Source organism: Drosophila subobscura, chromosome U, assembly GCF_008121235.1.
Source record: "Drosophila subobscura isolate 14011-0131.10 chromosome U, UCBerk_Dsub_1.0, whole genome shotgun sequence".
NCBI lineage: Eukaryota > Metazoa > Arthropoda > Insecta > Diptera > Drosophilidae > Drosophila > Drosophila subobscura.
Window position 1 is genome coordinate 24,654,728 of NC_048534.1, and position 26,066 is coordinate 24,680,793.

Here is a 26,066-nt window from a genome sequence, read left to right on the forward strand (position 1 = left end):
AATATTTTTGGGGGTAGAACTGTATGCAGAGGATTATTTTCAGCCGCTCCCTAAATTATTGAACACACACTTTCCATTAGACAACTCCTTTAACTTGTTATCCCCTGGTCATCTATAATTAACACTCTAAGAAATATTCCAAAATTAAATTAAATTCGCACACATTTAACTCTTCTGTCTCAAGAAATGTTCGCTCCCCGAAGACACACAAATTGATTGATTGAATGAACAATTACTCATAATGTCAAAATGGTTATTTAATCATCTTCGGAATTGTTTAAGTAAATGAATTTTGGCAAATTGTTCATCGGAGTTCATTGAGTTGAGTAAAATGTGAACATTTTGTGGATTCGCTTGCTGGCTGGGAGTTTCTGGAGCGGAAATTGATTGTGTTTAATTTCCAGCAGAGCGACCGCAATGGAAATAGTATTTATTTTGATTGTTTTATTGCTGTTTTCACTTGGTCGCAGCAGTGGCAAATTGCAACAAAGTAAATAACAAATTAGAGTGCAAAAAAAGGAGAGGTGGAAATGTTGCAAGGGAATGGCAATGGGCGACGGGGAGGTACCTAAAAACCGCTCTTAAAAATGGTTAAAAATTCGTTGAAAATATTTTTTGATGTTATTGGTTCTGTGGGTTGACAAATAGCTTCGGGTACTACCTTTTCCTCGCACACAACATACCCTAAAAAATACAGGGTAGCATAATAAAGCCAAAACGCGTGCTGGAAATTTGTTTCCATTTTTTTGGTTGCCAACTTTTTGCACTGTTCACTGTGGCTGCAAAAGAGGTGCCACAAAATAGCGAAAAAAAGTGACTACAATGGAGAAACGAGAATTGCATTAGTGGGGAGGGAAATGCAACTCTGTTTCCACTTTAACCGAAACGAAAAACGAAAAGCGAACCAAAAACCGCTGCTAAAAAGCTCTCTCTAGCCACAGAAATCTAATTTGGCACTCTGTCGCCTCTTTCCTCTTTCCCTTTTATTTTTTTTGTAGATGCCGCATGGTCGTGCCCCAGAGACACGTCGCCGTTTGGGCTCGGTGAGCGACTCGGCCCCACCATCAGAGTCCAGCGATGGCACAGGCTTCTCATCGGCCTCATCGGAGCAGCGGGATGAGCTGATACTCCACGCGGACTGGTCGGGCGCCCATTCACACTCGTCAGCACAGCGGAGCAGCGCCCATGGCACCACATCGCTGTACAATGCATCGGACATTGACGCGGACACCATCAGCACGGACACCACAAGCAACACAAACCTCTCCGACTACGAGCGCGGGCAGGTGGAGAGCTTCTTCGGGGGACTGGGCACAGAGATCTTTGTCAGTGGAGCACTGGCCAATCTGTACGAGGGAACTGGCAACGATGGCGACTGGCGTCTGGTGTTCACGGGCATACCCGTAATCCTCCACGACAAGGGCAACTCCCGGGCTAGGTCCATGCCACGAGTGACCCTTGTGCTGGCTGAGCGTGGCTCGTGCTTTGCCCTTTGGTCGGATCGCATTGACAACTTGTCCAACTATCGCATTGCGGGTCCGTCCTTTCACACCATGTGCCTGTCGAGCAATCACCAGCAGATGATTGGCTTCAGCTTTGACTCCACAGACGCGGCACGCGAACTGTGGCAGCATGTGGAGCGTCTGGTCAGTGATCCGGAGAACATTGCCTTGACAGTGCCCGGCACACGGAAGCAGAAGAAGCAAAAGCGCGCGAAGGCCGCCCCATTGCCGCCCAAGTCACAGATTTCGCATCCGTGCCAGTTCCATCATGTGACCAGTGTGGTGAAGGAGGATAGTGAGCGGTACTACAGCATGCAGGCCTTTGGCCCCCACAATCCACAGCAGCATCGTTGAGTAGGGTCGGGCGCGTGGATCTGGAACACGAGCGCCCTCTGGTGGCAGAATTAAGCCCAGCAGCCAACCCCCCCGATTCCAGCGATCATCCCTTTTAGTTGATAGAGTTATAGATTAAAGATATATCTTTGTTATAGCCACGTTTCGGGCCTAAGTTATGCCAATGTGTGTGCTCCGAGCGTAGAGTTCTCGGATGGCACACACATTCATCTGTGATACGATTTAGGCGTCTACAAAAAAAACCTAGAAATATGAACATTAGCATTTGGAGAAGAGAAAACACAAAAAAAAAACAATTAAAAATCAAAGCGGAAGAGAAGTTTTCAACGTTTATAGTTCTATAATCCAATATATTCGATTTAACGAACGATTCAAGCGATTAGCGATTAATAAACGATTGTCAATAAGCGATGCGAAGTTTTTGTAAACCTTTTCTAATATCACACAAGACACACCATAACCATAATTATTATACATATAGCATATAGTATATATAGTGCCCGATAATCCCCCATACTTACATCAAGTATGTAATCTGCATATGTCCATTTTGCAATTTGCTGCAAAAATGTTTTTGATACCATAAAAGAAAATGCTTGTTTTGTAATCGACACAAATATAAATGTTTTTTAAAATCTATGTATCATATTATGAATATATTATATATGCTATAACTATCTATATATTATATATGTAGCTGTAAGCATTGCATCTGACACAACTATGAAATGATTTATGTAACTTGAACTTCATATTTTGCATAAGCAAAACAAAAAACACATTGCGAAAAATCAAATAAAGCTGAGAGAAAAAACCAACATGAAGTGGAGCTAATTTGGAAGAAATTTTAGATGATATTGAAGGTCTTTGATTTAGAAGAAAAACAGTTGAAATATGTTCTATAAAATATAGATATTTCATTTGGATTGGTTCATGTTATGCAATGACAAAAGACAGTCTCAGGATTTACATGGTTAGAGTCTTAGAAATCTTAAAAATATACCAGCGGAGCTACAGCTATCTTCAGAAATCACTAGATGTATTCCTTCGGCATTTAAGTACTTGGATTCTAGCTCAAAAATCCTCTTAAAGTAGGCAAATATTTGATCCTTTTTGAACTCAATTCTAAGCACATTCAATTTATCTTTTATTGCACAAAATATGAAATGCCTACCGATTGCACTTCGTAAACCTACATCAAAAGGTAGCCCAAAAATCATTCAAACAATTAAAGACAATTCATTAAATGCCATCAAATAAGTTCAATTAAGCAAAAGCCAGCCAATAATCTCTACTCTTTGTCATTTGGCCACAAATAAATGTCAGGAATGCGAGTCGGTGCCGTACTCGTATCAGACTTCAATCATTTAACCCTCATGTCTCAATTATTTTGCCAGTGAAATGCACCACCAATTACAATAACAATTAAAACCATTACGAGTTCCCGCATAATTATGCATCCAAAGTGGGGATGGGATGGGAATACCATTGGAATACCAAATGTTGGACATGTAGAATGAGTGGATTCTGTCAGAGTTGGAGCGAAACGGCAGCCTGATTCTGATTGACACTAAGGCTGATGCTGCTGCTGCTGCTGCACTGGCTCTTTGCTGGAGTTGCATAACCAAGTGGCAAGCAGAGTGCCACACGATGCACATTTATGCTAATTAAGACACATCGTGTGGCAGTCAAGAGTGGCCACTAGCCACTGGCCACCATGGAGCCATCCATGGACAATCTCTTTCTGTCTTTCTGTGGCTTGCATTTTATGGTCGTTTTATTGTTTTATGTCTGTTTGCGTATATTACCATTATAAATGCCATTATGCAGCACATTTATTATTTCATGTTGAACAATTAAAATCTACAATTTCTGTGTTTGCATTCGCGTTGAATAATGTGCAGTTAAGTTTACATGGACAACTCCCAGTTGAGCATCCCAGCAATCCGTTCCCTGATGCAATGGTAACACAATAGTTGAAGGCATTTGCAGTTGACTTCCACAAATTCCCACAACTGAAAGTCTAATTAATGGGCGACCTTGATTAAACTCAAAAACAATGGCAAAGCATTGCATGCCAGAGAAATGGGTTACAGCACAGTTCATTCATTGCAGGTAATTATGGAGGGTATCAGTCTCTTATTGGGTCAGCTCTTTGTCACTTTTTTTTATAGAAAAATTAAGAATCTGTTGCTTTGGGTGCGTGGTTTCTGTAACCCATTTTTTATTTCATTAAATCAATGCTTATCGAGGGTTTTGCTGCTGTTTTTCATATGACAACCAGTATCACTGCTCCTAAAATACTCCCAAAAGTCTCCACTTACCCATAGCAGTCCCGATCTACCCTCAATTGGCATTCAATTTTAATCGTTTTCCCCACTCCGTTTGTATTTTGCAATTTTTCGAACTTAATCCCATTCATTTTCCGCTCACCCTTACCCACCAGCAAAGCTCATCATCATACACGTAGTCCATTCCAATACCAAAAACCCAAAATGTTTTTAATCAAAAACTTGCTAAGCCCGAAAAATGCGATTTGGTATTCAACTTTCAACGTACATATGTGTGTGTGTGTGTGTGTGTGTACATCTGTGTGTGTGTATTAGCCATTGCCCTGCATGCGGCTGCATTTTTGATGGCATTGTCTGGGTCCAGGGGGCTAATAGTAAAGCAATCCAAATCCCCTCTATGATTTTGCTGCAGCTGCCTGGCATCAGAACTCAGGAGAACTCAGCACCCATGGCAAAACATGCAAATTCACGGACAAAGCCAGCAAACAGCAACCAACAACCGGCAACCAGCACCCGCCCAGCTTTCAACTCAAATCTAAACTCTGGCAGAAAAATAGAGGAAAAATGTTCCAAATTGCATTTGCTTTCGGTTTCAACACAAAGATTACCCCGATCCCACGCACACACGCAGCACACATGGGCAGGGGCATTCCTACACTGAAATAAAATGATTAAAATTGGGAATTTAATTTCATGCTTTAACACCTTTTTGATTTGAGACTGGAGTTGAAGTGTGAATATGCGATGAAAGCGAAGAACAAGTTGTGGTGCGATTTGTTTACATTAGAGATAAGAATCTTTTCTAGCTTACAAGCTGCTTAAGGGCTTGAGCGCGAGCTGCGTGCAGCAACAGTAAGCTGTAAACGGCAGCGACAGCAGACTGTTAATGAAGAGCGGTAGCGGGCTGTTAACGAAGAGCGATAGCGGTCTGTTAAGGAAGACCACTAATGGGCTGTTAACATGGGTGGTGTTAACAGAGCTGCAGCTCTGTTAAAGCTGCTGCTCGCCGAACAGCTTAGATTTTGCGTCTTTTGCTACATTCAAAGAGATTTATGAACATTTCTGTATGGAAATGTAAAGACAGAGTAACTGTTACCATAATGCCGTTATTACTTTTACGATTCCAATGGTTTTTGAACGCTTACATAATATAAAAGGGTTAAAAAACAGCTTCCAAAGTTGCCCAGTTGTTCCATTAGTACTCTACAACTATGCATTTCCTCAGTGCATCGCCTATAGGGTTGGGTGAATGTTTCTTGTACTCTCGGTGCATGTGGGTGCCTGGGTGAGCCGCAAACATTTTGATTATTTTAGTTGACTGACGCAAAAGTGAGGCTTAATTGTTACCAACAAACAATAAGCGGAAGCTTGTGGCTTAGCTAAAACTCGTCCAAAACTCGGTACGTAACGGCAAAGACAGAGGGGAGGGGAGATGCAGATACAGCTACAGATAGACACACACTAGTGGAAGGCAAAACTGTCAATCCGAAAACCCACAATCAACAGCATTAAAATCATCTCAGATGCCAGTCAGGCACTCCACCCAGATGATGATGATGATAATGACGATGATGTTGCTACTGAAATCTTTTGTGCTGAGAAAAAGAAGAGAAAAAACCATTAAGTTCGAAAGAAAATGTACATGTAGATAATGCCTGGGCCGAAGAAGGTAAGTCGCTGCCCGGAGGACTACCCAGCCATTCTTTATGGCAGCTTTTCAACGCGTGTTCTGTATTTGTAAACAATTTGATGCCCCAACCCGAACCGAGACGACACCAAAGGCACTTGTGACCTTCCTGCCTGCCTTACTTGCGACTTGGTACCTTTCTCTTGGCTCCTTTCACTCTCTCCACCCGCCTGGGCATATATTTGCTTTGGCCTTTGCACACGCGTGTGATGTCAAGTTGAGATTTTTCTTGTCCACATTACCATTTCTATGGCATTTCCATATATGTATTGTGTCCTAGTTTCAGACAGCAAAGAACTATCCAAAGGTGCAGACATTGAAGAGGAGACACTGCTCTGATTTTGACCCATAAAGATAATGTATTTCACTGCTCAGACTTAGGCAGAAAAACTTCAACTGAACCCTGTTTCAGTGTCGTATAAATGACGGAACTTCCCCTCATCCCGTTGGATTTTCCATTAAGTTTATTTTATTTCAATCCAGCTTAGTTTTCTCCTTCTTGGTAACACTCTTTTTCAGCTTGTCCAACACTTTGACGCCCTGCTCCTCGTACTCCTCTTTGGACATCCAAAACTCCTCCCGATCCTTAGTCACTTCAGCCAGAATAGAGCCACCAGTGTACACCATATAGCTGCGTGTTGGTGGATCCTTAATTCGTATCTTAAACTTGGGCACTTGCTCCACTTCACTCTGCAGCACTCGCTCCAGGAACAACTTCCGCAGCTCATGATCCAGTCGAGTGGGGAACCCGGGCAGCATGGTAGAACCTCCCGACAACACGATATGACGGAACAACATTGGACGCATGTCAATGTCCGCTGCTTGGATCACATTGAAGGCCATTTCAGCCAGGCCAGGACCCTCAATATCGATCAAATGCGGCTGGAAGTAAGCTTCAGGCGCCTCGAAACGCTCGCCTCCAACTTTGATGACACGACCATCGGGCAGCTTGTAGGACTCCACTAGGACTGTGGTCTCCACGGCCAGCCTTTGCTCCTGCTCGATGTCGTAGCCAATGTAGCAGAGTTTCTCCTTCATCAGACGCACCGTTTCAAAGTCCGCGGAGTCGTTGAACACGTAACCCCGTTGCAGCAGCAACTTGATCAAATGTCGCGTAATGCCACTACCGGACACCTCCAGCCGCTTGGTCAAATGTGGCAGTGCAGCCTCCTCGTAGACGGAGCAAATGTGCGTCATGCCGTCCCCGGCATCGATCACCACGCCCGTCATCAGACCCTGGGCGTACAGCGCGAGCACCGCTTGGGGGGCCATGTAGATGCCCTCGAAGCCATATTGCTCGAAGAGCAACTCAATCATCAGCTCCCGATCCTTTGCCACCATCATGGGCGACTCTGCCAGCAGTATCTTGGATTTTGTCGGCTCAATGGCCAACTTCTTTGGCCCGAATGTGTAGTCCCCACGTGGCACATGTCCTCCCAGTTGCGTATCACTCCATTCTCCATGGGATGGGATAAGTCAAGCAATGAGCGCAGCTGCAGTGCCTCATCGCCGACCATCACATCGTCCACTTGCAGGTTATCCACTTCGATTTTATTTAGAGCACGAAGCATGGGACGCCCCACCATTGAGGGAAAAATGTGAGCGGGAAAATTGCTGCCAGCCAGTCCGCACTTTACGGATCCCGTGCCATTATCACAGACGATTACGTGGCGACCTTTGCTGTCCATTTTGAGGTGTTACTTTTTCGCTGGAATGCTAATTGAAAGTCGATTGGGATATAGAAAACATTTTACAAAAACTTACGAGCTCGTTTGGGAGTAATTAATAGAATGTTCAGCTGTTCCTCGACTAATTCTTCGCCGAATAATGTGAATCGCTGTTCGAAAGACTCAGAGTAGTTGCCTAGAAGTATTTATTTACTTAATTTAATTTAATTCCTGAAGAAAATATGAAAAAGTTCAGGCTAGTGTTGGCTAACGTCAATAATATATATCGATAACAATAACAAAAAACTATCACACGGCATCTCAGACCTTAGTAAATATCGGCCCCGCAGTCAAAAGTGTTGAAAAGAAAAAAAATTCCAATGTTTAGCAGAAAATAAATGAAATTTCTGTAAGGAAAAGCACAAATTTGGAAATTGAAGCCCTACAAGCAGATATCCTTTCAGTCTTTCCGGACTCCAATTTAAACTCCGTGACACTCCTACTACCTTGCCTTAGCCCTAGTCCAGTGGCCATACAAATGCCAATTTAAATTGAATTGGCCAAAAATAGTAATCCACATTTTTAATCAATACCACAGACACTTTGCCCCCAATACTTACTGTTGATTTTAGAATTTTCCTTTGGGTGGTTGCACTTTTGCTTTGATTACTGAACTGAGTTGATTAGACTCGAAAATTGAAGGAGTCAGAGGCAGGGCAGACCAAAAGTTAGCTGGGAAAATCCACACACGAGAAATGGCAAAAATAAATTACAAATAAAATAAAATGCATCTATTCCATAATTAACGTTTATGGTCCTGTGGGCAAGGGAAATAATTTATTTGTTAATTCCAATTGCGTTAACTGAAAATATTATTATTTGAATGTGGCTTGTGTAGGGCTTTTGGGGCTGCATTTAATCTCTTAAATTAATTACCATGCAAACAATGTTTAATTTGTTACAGTTTTTTTGTTACACTATTTAATGGCAAAAACCAAATGCAAATTGCACGTGGTGTAAATTAATTAATGAATTCCAAAGGGGAAGGCAAATCCATTGCTGCTGGAAAATACATTCCTTAGAGTGGCATCCGGAGTGGCATCTAAATGAAGTTCCTTGACTTCTTTGGCCAACTGGTTTCGGCCATGAAGTGTTAAATCAAATTTACAACAATATTAATTATGGGCTAGGCTCCAGCTCTGGGCTCTGGACTGTGTGTCTGCTCCTCTATTTCATCCTCAGTGCCTGCCTGCAGTGCTGGAGCTTCTCCTGTAGCTTATGCCACACCTGAGTGACTCTGCCCAGGTCTAATGGGCGCATCTCCTCCTCCACTGCAGCTCCACCTCTCCAATCCTGCTTGTGCGAAAGATCAAAAGTCGCCACAGAAAGAGAGAGAAGAAGGAAGGTGGGCAGATCAAAGAGTTAAACCTGTTGGAAGCCAGAAGGAACTCAATTGCGAAACGAATATGCGCCCCGCTGTACGTACGTAGCCATGTGGCAAGATCAACCAGAACCAGAGACAAGCCAGGCAGCACATGTGGCAGCACACACAGTCGCATTCTCGTACATGTGGCAATCAGTTGTGGGGCTGCCTGCCACCACCCCACCAGACCAAACATGTTTGCTGCCTCTTTGGTTTGTTCTGACTGCTGCAGCTCCTTGCCCCTTGGCTGTGTCTGCGCTCAGTCAAGCGTGCTCCAGCCGATCTCGGCAAGAGAATTCCAAGTTCATTGCTCTGACAGTCGTCTTCGTCTTTGTCGTCTGTGCAACGTCTGTGGCAGGTCTGTGCGGCAGTCTTCATTTGGTTAAATGATGGCAGTACTTCCAGCTCACGTGTTGTGTAATTCCACATGCAAAAATTATGCATCTCCATTGGCAGTGACTCTTCGGAAAAGCGTTTACTGAACTCTTGATTAATCGCCCATTTCCAGGCTCCAGCGCCACTGAACTTGGAATGGGCTGGCCAAACCGGGCTGGGATTGTAGTCAAATTTGATTTATTTGACAGGCCTGCATGATGGGGTCCATCAGCCAGCCACCAGCCAGCCACCACAATGCGTTTGACACTTTTTGCCATTTGCATAATTTTCATGAGAAAAGTGAGGGGGGTCGACTGTCCAGCAGCGGGCGGGGTGTTTGGTCGGTTTAATAACAAGAGAAGTCAATCAACCAAGGCTCAGCCGCAGCCCCTGCCTGTGGAGAATGGGTTTATGGCAGTTGAGCGACCCGATCTCTGTGCGTTTTGCTCTGCAACAAAGTTGCATCCAATCCATTTACCGACTTGCTATCAAGAATGTCTTCCATAAATTTGCACGGAAATGCCCGAAGGAGGTTCTATCTTTATAGATATCTACAAATTATTATGTGGTCATGCTGCATGCCAGCATAAAAATCCAATTTTCCATGCAGATGCCACAAAAATCGTTTGCTGCTATTCAAATTTCAGTTTCGGGTGCAGCGCTCCCTCTATCAGTGTGCGGGCAGTTTTGGTAGCTACTAATTGTGCCATAGCTGCGAGCTTTGTCTTGTGTGCGCAGTAGCTTCCCAGGCAGCCCGTGGCGCCAGTGTGACTGATGGGTGGAATACTAGTTTGAGATTTTTCATTTGAACAGAAATGAGCAGAAAATATGAAACAAATATTTGTTAAATCGCAAAAAAGCAAACTAATCCATGAAATTAAAACTATACCCCGTTTAACTATTATAAAATACTTGCCACTATGTTAATGGCATGGATCCTCGTTAGGCGCATCTTTTTGAACTTCATTCCTTCTGATCTTCACCTCATAAAGAAGATGGATTTATTATATAAAAATAAAGCACGTATATGGTCATTAAAATAAGTGATACACCAAGGAACATGACGAACAGAATTTTGAAGATTATTTTCTATAGCTTTTGAGTGGGTACAAATTTGTTTGGATTTGGATATTCCGTTCTGGGGTCTAGGTTTTCAAACAGAGATAGGAAATATCTTACTCGAATTTATTTCCTCGAAACTCTATACGAAAAGTCAACTACGATGGGAGTACTTACATTTATGAATGTTTCTAAGAATCTGCAAAAGGGAACTTTACCCAATCCATTGAAGAAATGTTAATGAAGATAATTTCATAGACTCTTCTCACAAACATTAGCATTCAGTAGAGGTTGAGTATTTCCCAGATATTTTCTCCTTCAAAGTACCCCTAGAAACCTCCCGAAGATAATCCACCGCCTCAAGAAAATCTTTCATTTATTGAAGACAAAAATAAAACACCCGAAGGTTCACAATAAATGCATTGAATGATTCGCTTCGCACTCGAATGTGGAGTTGGTTGAGTGGAAGGAAGTGGGTGGCTGGGGACTCCTAGCAATATTTGTTCTTAAAGTCATAATCATCGTCGCAGCTGCCGCCGGAACCTGCACCCAGCAGCTCATCCTTGCAGCCATGATGCCTGCGATGCACATCCGTGTCGAAGCACTCATCGTGCAGGCGCTTATCGCGGCTCTTGCTGCGCTGTCGTCGCGCATGGGAGCCATGGGCTCCATGTGCTTCATGCCTGGTGCCATGATGATTGTGGATGTGACTGCTCGAACTATGATGATGCTCCCCGCTGGCATGTGGATGTGGATGGAGTGTGGTCTTGTGGTGGAAGGGCGGCGGCGAGCTGAGCTCCCGCGGCGGTCGACAGTGGTTCGAAGGCGGCACAGGATCATCGTAGCGCGGACAAGGATGATCGCCCACCGGTGAGGCAGTCTCAAAGCGCTTCGAGAGCAGCGTAAACTCCTGATGGGCCGAGCACAAGGCCTGCAAACGATGCAGCAGATCCGTCTCCGGCAGATCCCTCAGATGCAGAGTGCGAGCCACCGAGGTGCGGAAGGATTGCAGATGGGAGAGCCGCTGATTGGCATCCGAGAGCTGAGCACTCAAGCGATTGACATCGTCGCGCATGGACTGGAAGGAGAAACAAATATTATACTACAGAAGGATTTTCGAATAAAGGACAAGTCTTTCCACTCACATTGATCAACGCTTCATCGCGACATCTTCGATTTTGGTTGGACTCGCAGGCGGCCTTCATGCGCTCCTTCATGGCACTCAGCTGGGACAGCAGTCGCGTCTTCTCGTCCTCCAAATCGCACAGCTGCGTGGACAACTCATCGATCTTTCGTGCACGCTCCAGCGAGGTGATCTTGTACTCCACGGCCTCCGCCAGCTGGGCCTTGACCTCGGCTATCTGGGAACGGGCATCGCCCAGTTGGGCGCTCAATTTGTCCACCTGCTTGGCCGCCTTCTTGGCCCGACACACGGCATCATCGCGTTCGCCTTGGAGCATGCACTTGCCTCGTGCTCCATCCTCGATGATGGCCAGCTTGCGACGCAGCAGCTCCAGGTGGAGATCCCTACGCTGCACTTGCTCCCGCAGGACACGCACACGACGCTGCAGATTGTAGACGCTGCTGCTCTCCTTCAGGGGAATATCATGGCAGGATCGCTCCCTCCTGAGCTTCCCATGGCCATGTCCGTGTCCCCCGTGATCGCAGCAGCCCTTGTCGGGCGAGTGTCCATGATGGTGTCCATGATGATGGGCCACCTCGTGCTCACAATGCGCCGTCAGACGCTCCGCACGCTCCAGCAGATTGTCGGCCATCAGATTGGTGTCTGCGCCTAAAGCAGGCGGCGCGGAGCACTCGCTCCAGTTCAAGGCACTCGCGAGACGCTGCAGGAACTCCGACAGGCCCATGTGATCCTTGCGGAGAGTGTGAATCTCTGCGTGACATTTTTCCAGCCGCTCGGACAGCTCACACTTTTGCGCCTCGCCCGAACGCAGGCGACACTCGGTGGATTGTTGGGTTTCCTTGAGTTTCTCATGTTCGCTGGTTAGCTGATCCCGCAGCGAATGCATTTGCTAAGGGGCAGAAAGGTAATAGAATTAGTCAGGGAATAGAGAGAGATTAAAGACAAGAACCCACCGCATGCATCGCCTGATTCTCGCTGAGTGTTTCCCTCAGCTTGTCCTTGATCAACGTCTCGCAGGGTTCGGGCACATTCAGCAGATTGCTCAAGCCACGCAGAAACTGCAAACGATCGCCCTGCGTTCTGTCCAGATTGTTCTGCAAACGATGGCAACGCGACTCGAAGCCACGCAGCTCCTCCTTGAGCTTCTCCCCATTGATCTCCGATTCGGTCAGGCGATCCCTCTGGATCTGCAGATCCCGCTCGTACTGCCTGCAGCGTCCCTCCAGCTCGTGATTGTGATTGCCTGCCCCATCCAGCTGTGCGGAGAGTCGCTGCTTCTCGATGTTGGCCAGCGATTTGAGATTCAGCAACTCGTTCTCGCAGGAGCTGAGCGTGTCGCAGGTGGAGCTGATCTTGGCCTTGGCACGCTGCAGCTCAACCATCACCTCCTCGGCCCGCGACACGACACACTCGGGTGTGGCATGCGAGTTCTGGTTGCCCTCGCACACGTCCATGCCCAGGCTGATGCTCAGGCGACGCAGCAGCTCGTGCAGCTGCGACTTGGCCTGCTCCTTCTGCGACTCCTCGTTGGCCACATGCGTCTCCAGGTGCTGGATCTTGCAGATGAGCTCCTTGTTGCGCTCATCCGAGCTGCGCTTCTCACGCTGCACCGTGTTGATGGTGGAGTCGCAACGCGCCTGCACCGCCTGCTCGCGGGACTCGGCATTCTGCAGGCGACTCTGCAGCGAGCCGATGAGCGCGGTCTGCCGTGCGGCCTGCGAGCGAAGGTTCTCAATTTCCAACTCCTTGGAGCACAAGGCGCTGCGGGTTTCAGCCAGCTGTGGGGAGAAGAACAAACTTTGATTGCTGCGTGCTTGGGGGTGCATCTGGCAGTGCTTACCTCTCCTGTGAGCCGCTCCTTTTTGTAGGAAATTGCGGCCAGCTCGCTGCGCAGTGTCGTGGTCATATCCAAGCCGTGGTGGTGCTCTGTGACGGTGATTCCTGCACTGCCGCATGATGTGTCCAACTGGGAAAGATTTACAAATCAATGGTTAAGGTTTGCTTCAGGGATTATCCTTCTTTCCTACCAAATGATGATGATGCGGCGACATGCCACCACTCAAACCCAAATGATGGTGATGCAAATGATTATCACTGGGCATGTTTCTAGCTAACTATAATCCTCTGCAGAACCAGCACCAACTAGTCATGCCCAGAGTCGCGCACCAACTGAAACTTTGTCGCGGGGCAGCCTTTGGGTTTCCTGGCTTGCAGCCTAACAACCTTTTTGCCTAACAACTGCTGGGCAGCCCTCGGAATTTACCTCAACATAACATCACACAATGCTCGCGATTTATGCTCCACGGATCCGGGGATGACTGGCTGGGGGTCGCAAGTGAAAACGAGCTCAATGGCAGTGGCAGTGGCGGAGGGTAGCAGCAGCATGGCAGCAGCTCCACTCTTAGCCACGTTTACACATCGGAGGAAAACTTTTGCAGTTTGTTTGCCTGTTATTTGGGTCATTCACATGGCAAGTGGCGGAGTCAAATGCAATACACACGCGGGGTACGAGGGACTCACACGCACACGACACGCCATGGCTGGGCTTCGGCTGCACACTGTGGAATGGTTCGCTTTTGGCCGGAAACGGAAAATGAGGTGTGCAACTTTTGGCCAATTGTCTGCACTTTCAGAGGAGCAGAGGGGTCGATTTTTTAGCCAGACAAATGGGAACTGAAAATGTGTTTAATGTCCGATAAGATTGGGCTTTGGGTAGTCAAAGGGAATTATGGAGGTAAAACTTTCCTTTGAGGTGTATTGATTGTGAGTGGAAATTGGTGGCAAAAGGGTTTGGTTATGGGATAGAGAAATGCTTCAGAGTGTGCTTAATATTCAAGGGATTTTGAGGCAAAAGAAAGATTTCCCTGAAAGACTTTTAACGAAAATCTAACCATAATTTAGCTCTCAAATAACTCATTCTCATTATTATGGTCTCCCATGTCACATCACCCCACTGTCACCCGCTTTTATGCAAATCCCAGCCCACCCTTAAATGTTATCATTAGTTACAACAAAAACAATTTCGCCTAACAACCGCATAAATTTCACACAAACAACACAGACTCGGTGGGGGCGAGCAGGGAAAATTGTCATTCAATTGCGAATTTCACATTAAACTAAAGCACATAAATCTCTGCAGTTACATGGCAATTTGGCACACGATTTGCGACAGACTAGAGAGACTCACCTGGTAGGCGGTTGGCACTCTGTGTGTTGGTGGCGATATCGTAGACATCTGTGGCTGTCCCGAGGCAGATCCGTTTCCAGTGCCGCACAAGAGCTCAAACACTTGCCAATCCTCGGTGGTATTGCCATTGGTAGTGGGACGCGGATTTGTAGGCATTATGCAGGGGGAAAAACTGAATCCGACTGTTGGCCAGCCGTTGTGTGCAGCCTGTGAAAATTTTCTAAGAATATTCCTCTATTTTCTAAGCGTAAATAATATGCTTAGCCTGGCAACAACATTAGCAAAGTTATGCGGCAACTTTCACGGTTGCCAGGTGCATAAAATAACTATACAGAGGAGCACCCCGAAAGGTGGGGAGGGGGGTTAATGGGTGTGTTACTAGGGGTGACTAAATTGCACATAATTCGGTTCTGTGCAACTGCAATTTCAATATCGAAGCACGCAAATCGGTTTTGGCCTGTAATTTCATTTGTCTGCACAAATAATGAATTTGGTAAATGTTTGAATTAAGTTTAGCAACAACCAACAACCCTCCACCCCAACAACCCCTTCTTTGAGTTCGAAGTTCATGGCTCGAGGGTTAAGTTCGTGTACATATTTCTATGATTATTTGTTGATTATTTTGTTTGGGTTGCCAACATAAATACAATTGATTGATTGAATGACTTTAGAATTTCTTTTTCTTATCCTTTGATTGTCGTTTCTGCTTTGGCAATGTTTTTTGAGACAAGGAAAAGGCGCGTCTTTCCTGTTAAATTTGTATGGAAATTACCATAGTTATAGTTACTTCAACTAAAGTTAGTTACCGTCTCCTGTATGCGCTCCTGTTCCTCCTGTTCGATTTGTGCTCTGACCTCGATTATCCGCTGCTTGTACATTTCCTGCTGCTCCTTGTAGAACACAAGATCATCCTTGACCTTTTGCAAGTTGTTGCTGGTTTGGCTGCACAGCAATTCGGCATTCTCCAGATCGGTTTCCAGCTTATCTTCCCATTCTTTGATTTGAGTCTTAAACGATGCAGCCTGATTGGCGATCACGAGCTCCGCCGTATTGTGCACCAGTGCGTCCTGCTTCATGTGGGTCCTAACTTCATTCAGTTCTTTCTCCAAGAGATCCTCTTTGCCCGTGAGTTTCATCAGTTTCTGATCGATGCAGCTGTGCATCCAATTGATGCGATAACGCAGATCAATGGGTCCAACAGCTGGGGGAACGATGAGTTAGAGTATAAAGAGATGGAATGGAAAGGGTAAGATTACCCTGCTCATGCTCGAATTCAATTTTCAGGTTCGACTGACGATCAACGGTGCTCCTTCTGTAGTTTCTTGAGCCATGATTGGTGAAGGTGTTGTACTGCAGCTCCTCCTGCAGCTGTCGCGCCTTGTTAATGTCATTAATCCAATCCGAGTTGGTGATGTATTTGGCATCACTAAAAGCAAGAAAATGTATACCAAAAATCCCTAATTAACTGGCCTACTCACTGAATCAATCTCATGGAATATTGGCATATATCGCGACCATCGATAAAGTCATCTCTGACCTCCTGCAGCAGCGATATTATCTCGTGCAGATCCGTGCGAAATTTGATGCAATCCAAGTCGCTGCTGGATCGCTCCCGCTGTATGACATCCAGATACAACTGATTGACATGCAAACGTTGCATGAAGTAGTCCACCGACCAGTTAAACAGATTATTCGGCATCTCGTTGATCTCCCCGGGCCAGGGATTGCTGAAGAGTCCGAGTTGCTTGCGCAGGCGTGGCAGCATAAAGTCAACGGACGCCTTTTGGCACTCCAACGCGAACTCGTACAGCCGCACGGTGCGCCGCTGGATGATGCTCACCACTTTGGAGCGCTGGGTGGACCACAGTCGGGTCTGTCGTATCATCTGCTTGATGGCCAATGCCTCGGGCGTCTTCTCGGGCCCATCATCGTCGAGGTACAGCAACTCGCGGGAGTCTTCTGTGCGCTTTCTCTTCTCCACCACTGTGCGGTAGGGCAGGAGAATGTTCTTTAGATACTCATCGCGACAGAGCTCGGGAATCGTTTGTTCTGGCAATGGAAAGGGTACATTGTACACGGATACCAATTCCACACCATCGCCCAAAGGAGGCTGCACCACTCCTCCTCCTCCTGCTGCACTTCTGGCCTCGTCCTCTACTTCTAAACTCTTTTCTTCCTGCATTTGTGTATCCTGTTTCTGTTTTGTGTTTGCTTCCATGTTTGGATGTGTCGATTTTTAGTTTAAAATTCAGAAAATGTTGCTTTGTTTTTTGGAATTTATATTCTCTGCCATACTTTAAGGGGTATCAAAAGTACGCACATGATTCACACTCTAAAATTCTCAAACATGTTCGAGTTCTTGACACAACTACAACGACAGTTTATAAAGTTCTTGCCATCTTCTTTTGGCCTCTGCCATTCCCGACGTTGTTCCCGAAACACCCCATTCCTTACCCCACCATTCCCATTATTCCCCCATGTCTCTGGGCTGGCTATAAATAAAGAAGTTCTTGTTGCCGCTGGTTCTTCTGTTTCAGCAGAAAGGGCCACAACATAAGTTGGCTCGTTATACTCTGCTTTTGAAGAGAGTCTTTTGGTTTGGGTGTAAAGTTTTGGAAGAAGGAAACACGCATGCACGCACCTCTGAGTACACAGCTAATTGCATACATTGGATATTGGCTGGTGTGGAAAATCGTGTTAAAGGATTGTTTTAGTGCGAAAACTTTCTAGAATAAAGTTTTGTTGGAAAACAGATAATTACATACGCATCCATGTGCACTTAACACGCATGCTGAAATTTGTTTGCACTCGATAGAATATTTCCCTTCTGTACTTCCACTATAAAACCAACTCACCTTAAGAGTATCCACGAGGTCGACGATCCCCGATTCTTTGAGCGTGTTCCCTGATTCTCTTTTGTTCGTTGTTTTGTTTCATTTTGCTGCGTTCTGCTGTGCTTGTTCCCTTTACGGATTGGGACTGGCAATGGGAATGGGCACAAGGAATGGGGAACGACGAGACAATGGCTGGCAACGGGAGTGTTTACCTGCTGCAGCTTGCTGCGTTCCTGCTGCATTTTCTAATCGAAACGAAACCTTCTACCCTAATGATGGCCTCAGGCGGGCCCCGGCTGCTGCATATTTGGCTGTGCTTTGTCAGTGCGCCGAGGCCGGGCCCTTTGTTAGCTGAAAAAAAAATCTGGCAGGCCAACTCCACTTGGCTCTCGCGCTCCGAGACTCTGCGGATAATCAATTTCGAGGAGGTAGTAGGTAGTGGTGTGGTGCGTCCACCAGACAACCAACTCATGCAACATGCTGCACCAGGATCGACCTGCTCTTTGGCCTGTTCGCCTATTCAAAATTGTTCCGTTAAAATCTGTGCGCGCTGGTTGCGGTTGCCGCAAAATGTTGCACAAACACCGCGTGGCGGAACGAGCCTCCATCAACATAAGGGACGGACCGGCACACACACACACACACCCAGAGAGCAAGAGAGCATAATGCTGTGTGTCTCTCCCGCTGCCTAGAATTCTGTCCGCTGGGGAATGAATGACACGGGATGGAATGGGACGGGACAGAGTGGTCAGGGTGTATGTCTGCGCTGTGCTGACTGTCGTTCTTTTTCTGCATGTTCTCTGCTGTCGCGCTGCTGTCGTTCCTGCTCGCCTGTTCGCACACACCATCGAAATTTCACATGTAATTCCCACGGCCTGAATTTTCCCACACAGCCGTCGACGAAGAAGGGGCAACGGCAGCAGAGGTGGAGGAGGAGGCTGAAGAGAGGACAGACAGGCCGAGGACAGACAGACACACAGAACAGACCAGAGAAGAGATGAGCATAAACACACACCGCAAGTTGTCCGCAACGCAGCCACATTTTTGATACACTTTCAGAGTGAATGTGATGACTTACACCAAAACTATTGCAATGCATCGGCATAAAGAAATCTTCTAATTTCCAACGCTATTTCTTAAGATAATTTAATTTTTAATTTACGGAAAGATGGCAATGGCTTTATTTACTGCTGCAAGAGTATATCCAAATCGGGGCGTTGCAGTTATCTTTGCTGCATGCTTTTTTTTTTGGTGTTATTGCATTGAATTTGCTCCCAGGGTCGTTGTCGTTGGTACTCTTTCGTTCCTTCATCTCTTAGTTTGGTCGTTTTGCTTATGCTGCTGTTGTTGCTCTTTACGCTTCTTCTGGGCCTTAGCCCCCACCGCTGTGCCTGCCGCTTTCCCTCTGAGCGGAGGGGAACGACTGGTCCGGGTCCTGCTCGTGGTCCCTTGCTGCTTGGACACATCCGCCGCCTGTGGGTTAACATCTTCTTCATGCGGCCGTCCGTCTGTTGTCTGCACATTCCTTTGCCCAGGTCTGGCTTCATCTGCAACCTGACCAGCACTTGGCCTCTCCTTAGTAAGGTTTCTGCAGGCACTGTGGATGGCATAAGCAAAAATTATCAAATATGTATGGAGCATATAAATCCAGCGAAAACTATACCGCATGAGCTAAGCATGCCTCAAAGGTGGCAGCCATAGGCACAGCAGAAAGTTTCCAATGGTCGACACTAGATTGGCGGTTATCTGAAGGCTATATTGCAGCGGAGCAGAGAGCATTTGCAGGCCAAAGTACTGAATCATTTTTGAAGAAGAAGAATCGAAAGATAACTGCAACGCAAACTAAAAAGAAATCTAAAATCTTACGACATTCCAAGTTTGATTAAAATTAAATTTCAAGTCCTACTGTGCGGCCTTGAGTTAACTGGCAGAGAATGTCTAACCAGACACAACTCGAGAGCCACTTCCTCCGCTGCGGTGCCTCCCTCATCCGCTTCTTCTAATGGTCCATCTGTGTTCATCCGTTCCGTTTCGTTCCTCTGCTTTGCTCTGCTCTGCAGCAGTCCCCTGCTCTGCTCTGCTCTGTAGTTGTTCCTCTTGCTTCGATTGCGGCTAATGCGACTCATGATGCAGCTCTGACTACTGCACTCCTGGTTCATCAATATGTTCAAGGATTTTTTCATGTTTCCAGGCATCCCACAAGGTCTTGCCGTCTCTCTTGCCCACAAAGAATCGCTCTCTACATGTGAGTGAGCTGCATACAGCGAGAGAGAGAGAGAGAGAGAGAGCGTGGAGGATGGAGGTAGAGGTAGAGCTAATGTCAGAGAAAGGTCATGTGTCGAGTGGAATTTTCGGCAAATTCCGCCTGGATCGGCTCTGTTCGAAATTGCTGCTATCCTGTCGCCTGAACTCATCGAAGGTAACAAAAAATGCACTCGAACGGGGTCAAGTGGAGCATGTGGTTCGCCACTCACTCAATTGTCAAAATGCTGCTCCACTCCAAAACAAGCAACCCCTCCAAATACTCGATAGTATGAGAGGTATGAGAAGGCTCAAAAGTTTATCTACGTCGCAATATAATTGCTCAAAAATATGAAACGCAAGCTCATTGGTTATGCACTGCTCGAAATTGCAATGCATTTAACACACCACACATAAATTCTAGCAATGTATTGTACATTTTCCACCGAGAAATATAAACCTAATTGTTGCACATGCATGACCTTGCGCAAGATGTGTTTCCTGTTTTGATTGCCAAGTTATGTTAACTTTCCTTCAGTGTAACAAAAAGCTCGCTCTTGCGAAAGAAACTTTTTCCCACACACAAAGAGCAGCAAATGAGTCACACTCATACAAAATCAGAAACGTACACACACACATGTTTGCTGGTTTTGCTGCGAGCCTGTTATTTAGAGTCCATGAATCGAAATTGTGTGGCTCAAGTGAGTTTTCTGATTGGCGATTCTCCAATTGGGCTTTCCGGTGAACAGTTTGTTGAATTCGAAAAGGTGATGAGTGTTGGTTAACTCGAGTTGCACTCATTCAAAGTCATAAATAAAATGTTAATTTACGGAATCTAAGTTAAAATATGAAAAATCAAAGTGAACACAACTCAAAGTGTGGCAGCTTCAGTCAACTTGTACTAAAACTGCAACAACTTAATATAAACAATATACACCAGCAACAAAAAAAACCATTCTATTAATTGTGGGAAGTGAGAAAGGCAATTCGAACAAACAAGAGCAATGAGCAGCATCATTTAGATTTAGACCGGAATAGTAGCAGGCGCGCAGCGGTGCAGGTCTCACTTACGGACAAAAACAATTCTGAAAAGCTTTGCATTACGCGAACTATTTAAAAACAGCTGCAGCTTTTGTTAGCGCGCACTTTTGAAACCGGCTGATGAGCATACCTATCGTTGAATTTGAGTCCAAGCAGTTAAATATCGCATCCCAAATCGGGCTCAGCTGCAGGGTGACCGCTTAAGGTATATTAAGCTACATTTAGTTCCCCTAGTGGGAAGGATATCCTGGAATTGAGGTAATGCTAGAAATCTCAGGCTCCAATCAATGCAATAACAATTTAATCTGTGCTGGAGATTTAATTTATGGAAATAGGGTATAAAACTGCCCATACCTACCGGTTGACAAACAACAAATTGTCAATTACGTTGCAATACGTAACGTTTGATGCTATTTTTGTTGGTTGACCTTTTTAGTTTTAAACTTAAGTTGTAAAGATTCCAATACAAGAAAGTCGTGAAAACTAACCAATCTTGTGGAGAATTGATTGATCAATCCGATAAAATTATTAATTAAGCGCGTAGACTCCTAACTAGCTAGTAATAGCAAACAGAAACTTAAAATCAAGGAAAATGATTTAAGATTTACGGTATATTTACAGTATATTTTGAAAATGCAAGGGTATATTTCGGTATATCTTATCGATAGTTCCGCAGTCACACTGCTCAGCTGGCGCTGGCTGCATATTCTCGGTTTTTGGTTTATAAAATTCTAAAACTGTTTTCCTCATTAAAACTTGGTCAAAAACACTGTGTTGTGCGTGGGGAGAGAGGGAAATTTAATAAATTGACAATAAAGTGCGGTTTAGCATGTGCGCCAGCCTCGTTGTCGGCCGCCGCCTTTGAAACAAAGATGCCTGCTGGCCGCTGGCATTGCGAAATACAACTACAACTACAACGTAGAGACATAACAAACCCGAAAATCCGCAGAAGCAAAGAATAATCAATTAAAAACTCACTCTCCGGCAGTGTTTCAGGCGTACGGCAGTGGTGGCCAACGCGCAGAGGCTCCTCTAACCTGTTGGCGAGGCCAGAAGGAAAAGTTGCGTGAACAGCTGCAGGTCCGTTGCGTGGGACGCGCCGTGTTGCGGCACGCCAGCTGCGCTGCTTTTGGCAAGAGACAATGGAAATGCGAGAGGTATTGAGTCGGGAGGGGCGAGAGGCGAAGAATCTGCTCGTCTACCAGTTTTGCGACGAGACATCCACTAATTCGTTGGCCAGCGGAGGCGGAGGCGGAACGGGTGCTGGCGGCGACACCACAACAAGCGGAGGCGTCATTATGAACGGTGACTGTATGTGGAATCTTCTCTATTTGGACACTTGATATCTAATAGTTTTCTCTCTCTTTCAGGCTACCGCAAGCCACCGATGGCCCCGCCCAAATCCCCCCTGGGCACGCCCAAGAGTTGTCAGTCGCCCACATCGCCCTCGGTGCGTATCAAGTCCGCGGAGCACAATGTCTCGGGTCCACGCGTGCGCAGCGCCTCCACGGGGCGTGACAAAAAGTCCGAGCTGCAGGCACGCTACTGGGCATTGCTTTTCGGCAACCTGCAGCGAGCTGTGAACGAGATCTACCAGACTGTCGAGTGCTACGAGAATATATCCAGCTGCCAAGAGACAATCCTAGTGCTGGAGAACTATGTGCGGGATTTCAAGGCACTCAGCGAGTGGTTCAAGGTGTCGTGGGACTATGAGTCGCGTCCGCTGCAGCAGCGGCCCCACAGCCTGGCCTGGGAGGTGCGCAAGAGCAATCCCACGCCGCGAGTGCGCACCAAGAGCCTCTGCAGTCCCAATAACTCGGGAAAGTCGAGTCCCGCTCTGTTTGGCGGCTGCCAGTCGGGCAAGACGTCGCCCTGCTACGATGGCCAGGTGTCGCCCAAGAAGCTGCTGCGTGCCTACGATCAAATGCCGCGAGGTGCCATGCGTCTGAATGTTCGCGAGTTGTTTGCCAGCAACAAGCGTGCGACACAAGGGTCGGCGCAGTCCGATCCCATGGAGACGCCAGCGGAGGGACCTCTAGATTTGAGTGGCGACAAAGGATATTTGCAGCTAAACACTCAATACTCACAGACGGACTTGGAGGATCCGCATCTCACGCTGGCCGATGTGCGCGAAAAGATGCGGCAGGAGGCAGAGCAGCGTGAGGCAGCGGAACGTGAAGCGGCGGCAGCCAAAGCAGAGGCAGAAGCAGCTGAATTAGAAGAAGTGAACGCTGCTGAGAACGAAGAAACAGCCGCCGCTGAAGTTGAAGAAGCAGCCACTAAAGACCAAGCCATTCCAGCAGCAACTGTAGAGACAGAAACGAAATCAGAACCAGAAACAGTGACAGTCGAGCCAACAACGGAGAGCACTGCGGAGGAGGCTCTGCCACAGCCGCCGCCCAAAGTGCAGGCGGAACCCACAGCTCTGCAGATGACTGTCGCCTCGCTGGAGCTCATGGAGAATGCACTCCTCGCCGAGCAGGCCAACAAAGAGCCCACACCGCCCAGCACAGTGGTGAAGCCAGTGGCGGATTTGTTCAAGAAACCACAGCCGACGGGGGCAGCCGTTAGCGGTGTCCAGAACAGTCCCCTGAAGTACTCCAGTGTGCTGAATCGTCCGGTGAAGAAGGGCATGAGTGCGCCGGCAGCTGCCAAGACTGCTGCGGCGCCTGTGAAACACACAAAAGCAGCTCCTTCGGCTGCTCCCACTGTCGCTCCCGCTGCCGGTTTAAATGGCATTCGTCGGGGAGTTAAAGCAGCTCCGATTGCTGCCAAAACTGCTCGCTCCACAGTGCAGCCACCTCCGCGACCTTCGAGCAAAACTGAATGCTATGGTCCGCCCAACAATGTGGCCTCTCGACTGTCGGCACGTTCCCGCACTATGCTGGAAATGAATGGCAAGGCCAACGGCAGCCAGCAGGTGGGTGCGCCGCTCTCCAAGGCGCTGCCCAAGCGTTCGAGCACCACACTGATACCGCCACAGCGACGAAATGCGGGCAGCTCGAAGGTGAGCAGCCGCGAGGACATAGGCAGCTCCACGTCCACCCTGAAGGCCAGCAATGAGCAGCTCAGCAGCTCGCGGAGCACACTGAAGCTGGAGGATAGACATTCCGAGCCCAAGCAGCTGCAGCAGAAAGCAGACGCCAACGATGGCTGGCTGACGGTGAAGAATCGCCGAAGGAGCAGCATGCACTGGGCGAATCGATTCAATCAGCCCACGGGCTATGCGAGTCTGCCCACGCTGGCGCTGCTCAACGAGCAGCAACGCGAGAAGGAGGACAAGGAGAAGCAGCAGCAACAGCAGCAACAAAGGGCAAAAGCAAGCAAAACCATTCCGCAAACAGCAAAGACAACAACAGCCAGCACAGAGGCAGCCAAAGGCAAGGCAGCAGCAACGGCCAAAACGGGGATGGCAGCAGCACGACCAGAGATCAAGAATGCCAAAGCGAAAGTCAACTCTTTTCCGCCACTGAAAGCGAACACAAGGAAACAGCAGGAGAAACAGCAAGAGAAACCCGCCGCCTCTGCGTGTGGTGCACGCAGCAGTCTGCCGGCCACAGCCAACGTCTATGCGGCCACACGAGCTTCCACGATCAAAAGACAGAAATCAGATCTGACGGGTCTGAAGATGACATCGCTGCACAAGGAGTACATGCGCAGCGAGAAGAATGCGCTGAGAAAGCAGCAGCAAAAGGAGTACGATCAGGATAATGGATCCACCACATCGATCGAGACTGTCGTGGAATGTAAGCAGTTACGAATTTTGATTGGGTTCAGGAACCATTACTAATCCTTCCTCTCTCCCCTTTGCAGTCTCCACCGATGAACATCAGAAAATTGACATTAAAATTCAAACAAATTGCGAATTCTCCAAGACCATTGGCGAGCTGTACGTGAGCGTGCGTGAGCAGTCCAAAGTGGAGGCTGCCAACACGCTGAGTGCCTGCGATGAGAACGATGAGCAGAACACCGACGACAACGAGGAGGAGCGCGATGAGCGCATACTCGTGGAGGAGCAGGAGTCGCTGGAGCGGCAGATCCGTGAACTGGAGCAAACGGAGATCGATGTGGACACGGAAACGGATGAGACGGACTGCGAGGTGCAGCTGGATCTGGAGCAGGAGGATCTCTTGGGCGGCGACGATGCCGCTGTCTTTGTAACCATGAGCGACGATGAGAATGCCAGTCTGGAGCTGCGCTATCAGGCGTTGCTGTCCGACATGTCGTGGAATGAGCGGGAGGAGGCTTTGGCCACGCTGCAGGCCTATGTGGCGCGTCATCCAGGCCGTGCACAAGAGCTACATCAGAAGCTATCGTCGCCCTCGCGTCGTCGCTCGTTGCAGGAGACGCTCAAAAAGTATCAGGCCAAGCAGGCACGCGCACACCAAAAGCGGGTTGTGCTGCAGCAGGAGAAGGCGGCCAAGCTGCAGCAGCTGTTCGATCGTGTGGAGGATGTTAAGGCGGCCAAGAAGCAGCTGATCGAGGACAAGCGGCTGAAGATGCAGGGCCGCCTGCAGCGCGCAGCCGAGAATCGGGAGAACTATCTGAAGCAAATCATTGTCAAGGCACACGACGAGGACAAGAAGCTGAAGGAGATCAACTTTATCAAGAACATGGAGGCCCAAAACAAGCGCCTGGACATGCTCGAGTCCTCCAAGGAGATCGAGGGCAGACTCCAAGAGCTCGAACAGGAACGCCAGAAGCGTGTGGAGGAGAAGCTCGCGAAAGAGGCGGCCGTCGAGCGACGTCGCCAGGCGCTGGAAAAGGAGCGACTGCTGAAGCTCGAGAAGATGAACGAAACGCGACTGGAGAAGGAGCAGCGCATTGGCAAAATGCAGGAGCAAAAGGAGCGACAGCGACAGGCGCTGGCCCGCGAAAAGGCACGCGATCGGGAGGAGCGTCTGCTGGCGCTTCAGGTGCAGCAGCAGCAGACCACCGAGGAGTTGCAGCGGAAGATACAACAGAAACAGGTGGAGTCGGCACGCCGGCACGAGGAGAACATCGAACACATACGCCAGCGTGCCCTCGAGCTGACCATGCCCACGCGGCAGCCAGAGGATGGGCGTGGCGACCAGGAGGACACGGATGAGACGCTCAACAATACCAGCAATACGGAGGATGGGGATATGTCCTCAACGCGCTCGGATGTGGGCGGAACGGGCGGACATTCACGCAGCTACAAGAAGAAAATGAAAAAGTTGAAGCAAAGAATGAGTCAGAGGTGCGTACTGGCGGGGGATTTATTCAAAGGATTCAACGAA

The 26,066-nt window shown here is 47.6% G+C and overlaps 6 protein-coding genes across 7 annotated transcripts in view; 2 read left to right on the plus strand and 4 right to left on the minus strand.

Annotated features, from left to right (window-relative positions):
- LOC117900584 overlaps positions 1–2,311 on the plus strand; it is a 47,577-nt gene extending 45,266 nt beyond the window's left edge. The window contains exon 4 of the mRNA XM_034810994.1: positions 999–2,311. Coding sequence (XP_034666885.1) covers positions 999–1,856 — 858 coding nt within the window. The 3' untranslated portion in view covers positions 1,857–2,311. The remainder of the gene's footprint in view (positions 1–998) is intronic.
- A 3,974-nt stretch (positions 2,312–6,285) lies between these two features.
- Positions 6,286–7,735, minus strand: LOC117900396 (actin-related protein 2-like). Its single transcript, XM_034810750.1, is given in 3 exon segments — positions 6,286–7,252; positions 7,255–7,542; positions 7,599–7,735. Coding segments are annotated over 2 exon segments (1,212 nt in total). The 5' UTR covers positions 7,523–7,542; positions 7,599–7,735; the 3' UTR covers positions 6,286–6,308.
- A 3,071-nt stretch (positions 7,736–10,806) lies between these two features.
- Positions 10,807–15,235, minus strand: LOC117901852 (coiled-coil domain-containing protein 170). 2 transcript variants are annotated; one of them, XM_034812803.1, is made up of 5 exons: positions 14,690–15,235; positions 13,343–13,468; positions 12,456–13,280; positions 11,504–12,391; positions 10,807–11,436 (listed from the first exon to the last, which is right to left on the minus strand). In XM_034812803.1, exons 1-5 carry the CDS (start codon positions 14,843–14,845, stop codon positions 10,849–10,851), a joined length of 2,583 nt encoding a protein of 860 aa, XP_034668694.1. In that variant the 5' UTR covers positions 14,846–15,235; the 3' UTR covers positions 10,807–10,848. The 2 variants fall into 2 exon arrangements, with proteins under 2 accessions (XP_034668694.1, XP_034668695.1); XM_034812804.1 differs by lacking the exon at positions 14,690–15,235 and adding an exon at positions 13,530–13,612.
- A 43-nt stretch (positions 15,236–15,278) lies between these two features.
- LOC117901853 lies at positions 15,279–16,915 on the minus strand. Its single transcript, XM_034812805.1, has 4 exons — positions 16,168–16,915; positions 15,946–16,115; positions 15,496–15,890; positions 15,279–15,437 (listed from the first exon to the last, which is right to left on the minus strand). The coding sequence occupies exons 1-4, from the start codon at positions 16,905–16,907 to the stop codon at positions 15,357–15,359; spliced, it is 1,386 nt and encodes a 461-aa protein (XP_034668696.1). The 5' UTR covers positions 16,908–16,915; the 3' UTR covers positions 15,279–15,356.
- A 2,314-nt stretch (positions 16,916–19,229) lies between these two features.
- On the minus strand, positions 19,230–19,798 carry LOC117900659. The gene is made up of 2 exons (XM_034811094.1): positions 19,430–19,798; positions 19,230–19,365 (listed from the first exon to the last, which is right to left on the minus strand). The coding sequence occupies exons 1-2, from the start codon at positions 19,716–19,718 to the stop codon at positions 19,277–19,279; spliced, it is 378 nt and encodes a 125-aa protein (XP_034666985.1). The 5' UTR covers positions 19,719–19,798; the 3' UTR covers positions 19,230–19,276.
- A 1,690-nt stretch (positions 19,799–21,488) lies between these two features.
- Positions 21,489–26,066, plus strand: part of LOC117900278 (S phase cyclin A-associated protein in the endoplasmic reticulum) — a 30,480-nt gene continuing 25,902 nt past the window's right edge. The window contains exons 1-3 of the mRNA XM_034810590.1: positions 21,489–22,116; positions 22,176–24,551; positions 24,619–26,026. Of these exons, the coding sequence (XP_034666481.1) occupies positions 21,948–22,116; positions 22,176–24,551; positions 24,619–26,026 (3,953 nt within the window). The 5' untranslated portion in view covers positions 21,489–21,947. The remainder of the gene's footprint in view (positions 22,117–22,175; positions 24,552–24,618; positions 26,027–26,066) is intronic.

Excerpts from the sequence above, each read along its gene's own strand:
- LOC117901852 (XM_034812803.1), bottom strand. The coding sequence starts at position 14,845 with ATGCCTACAAATCCGCGTCCCACTACCAATGGCAATACCACCGAGGAT. Across the intron at positions 13,281-13,342 it reads AGGAGCGGCTCACAGGAGAG|CTGGCTGAAACCCGCAGCGC; the intron begins GTAAGCACTGCC and ends TTCTCCCCACAG. Across the intron at positions 11,437-11,503 it reads GCGATGAAGCGTTGATCAAT|TCCATGCGCGACGATGTCAA; the intron begins GTGAGTGGAAAG and ends TTCTCCTTCCAG.
- LOC117901853 (XM_034812805.1), bottom strand. The coding sequence starts at position 16,907 with ATGGAAGCAAACACAAAACAGAAACAGGATACACAAATGCAGGAAGAA. Across the intron at positions 15,891-15,945 it reads TGAATTCGAGCATGAGCAGG|CTGTTGGACCCATTGATCTG; the intron begins GTAATCTTACCC and ends TCGTTCCCCCAG. Across the intron at positions 15,438-15,495 it reads AGGAGCGCATACAGGAGACG|GAAAGACGCGCCTTTTCCTT; the intron begins GTAACTAACTTT and ends CAAATTTAACAG.
- LOC117900659 (XM_034811094.1), bottom strand. The coding sequence starts at position 19,718 with ATGCCTGGAAACATGAAAAAATCCTTGAACATATTGATGAACCAGGAG. Across the intron at positions 19,366-19,429 it reads AGTTAACTCAAGGCCGCACA|TTTGCGTTGCAGTTATCTTT; the intron begins GTAGGACTTGAA and ends ATTTCTTTTTAG.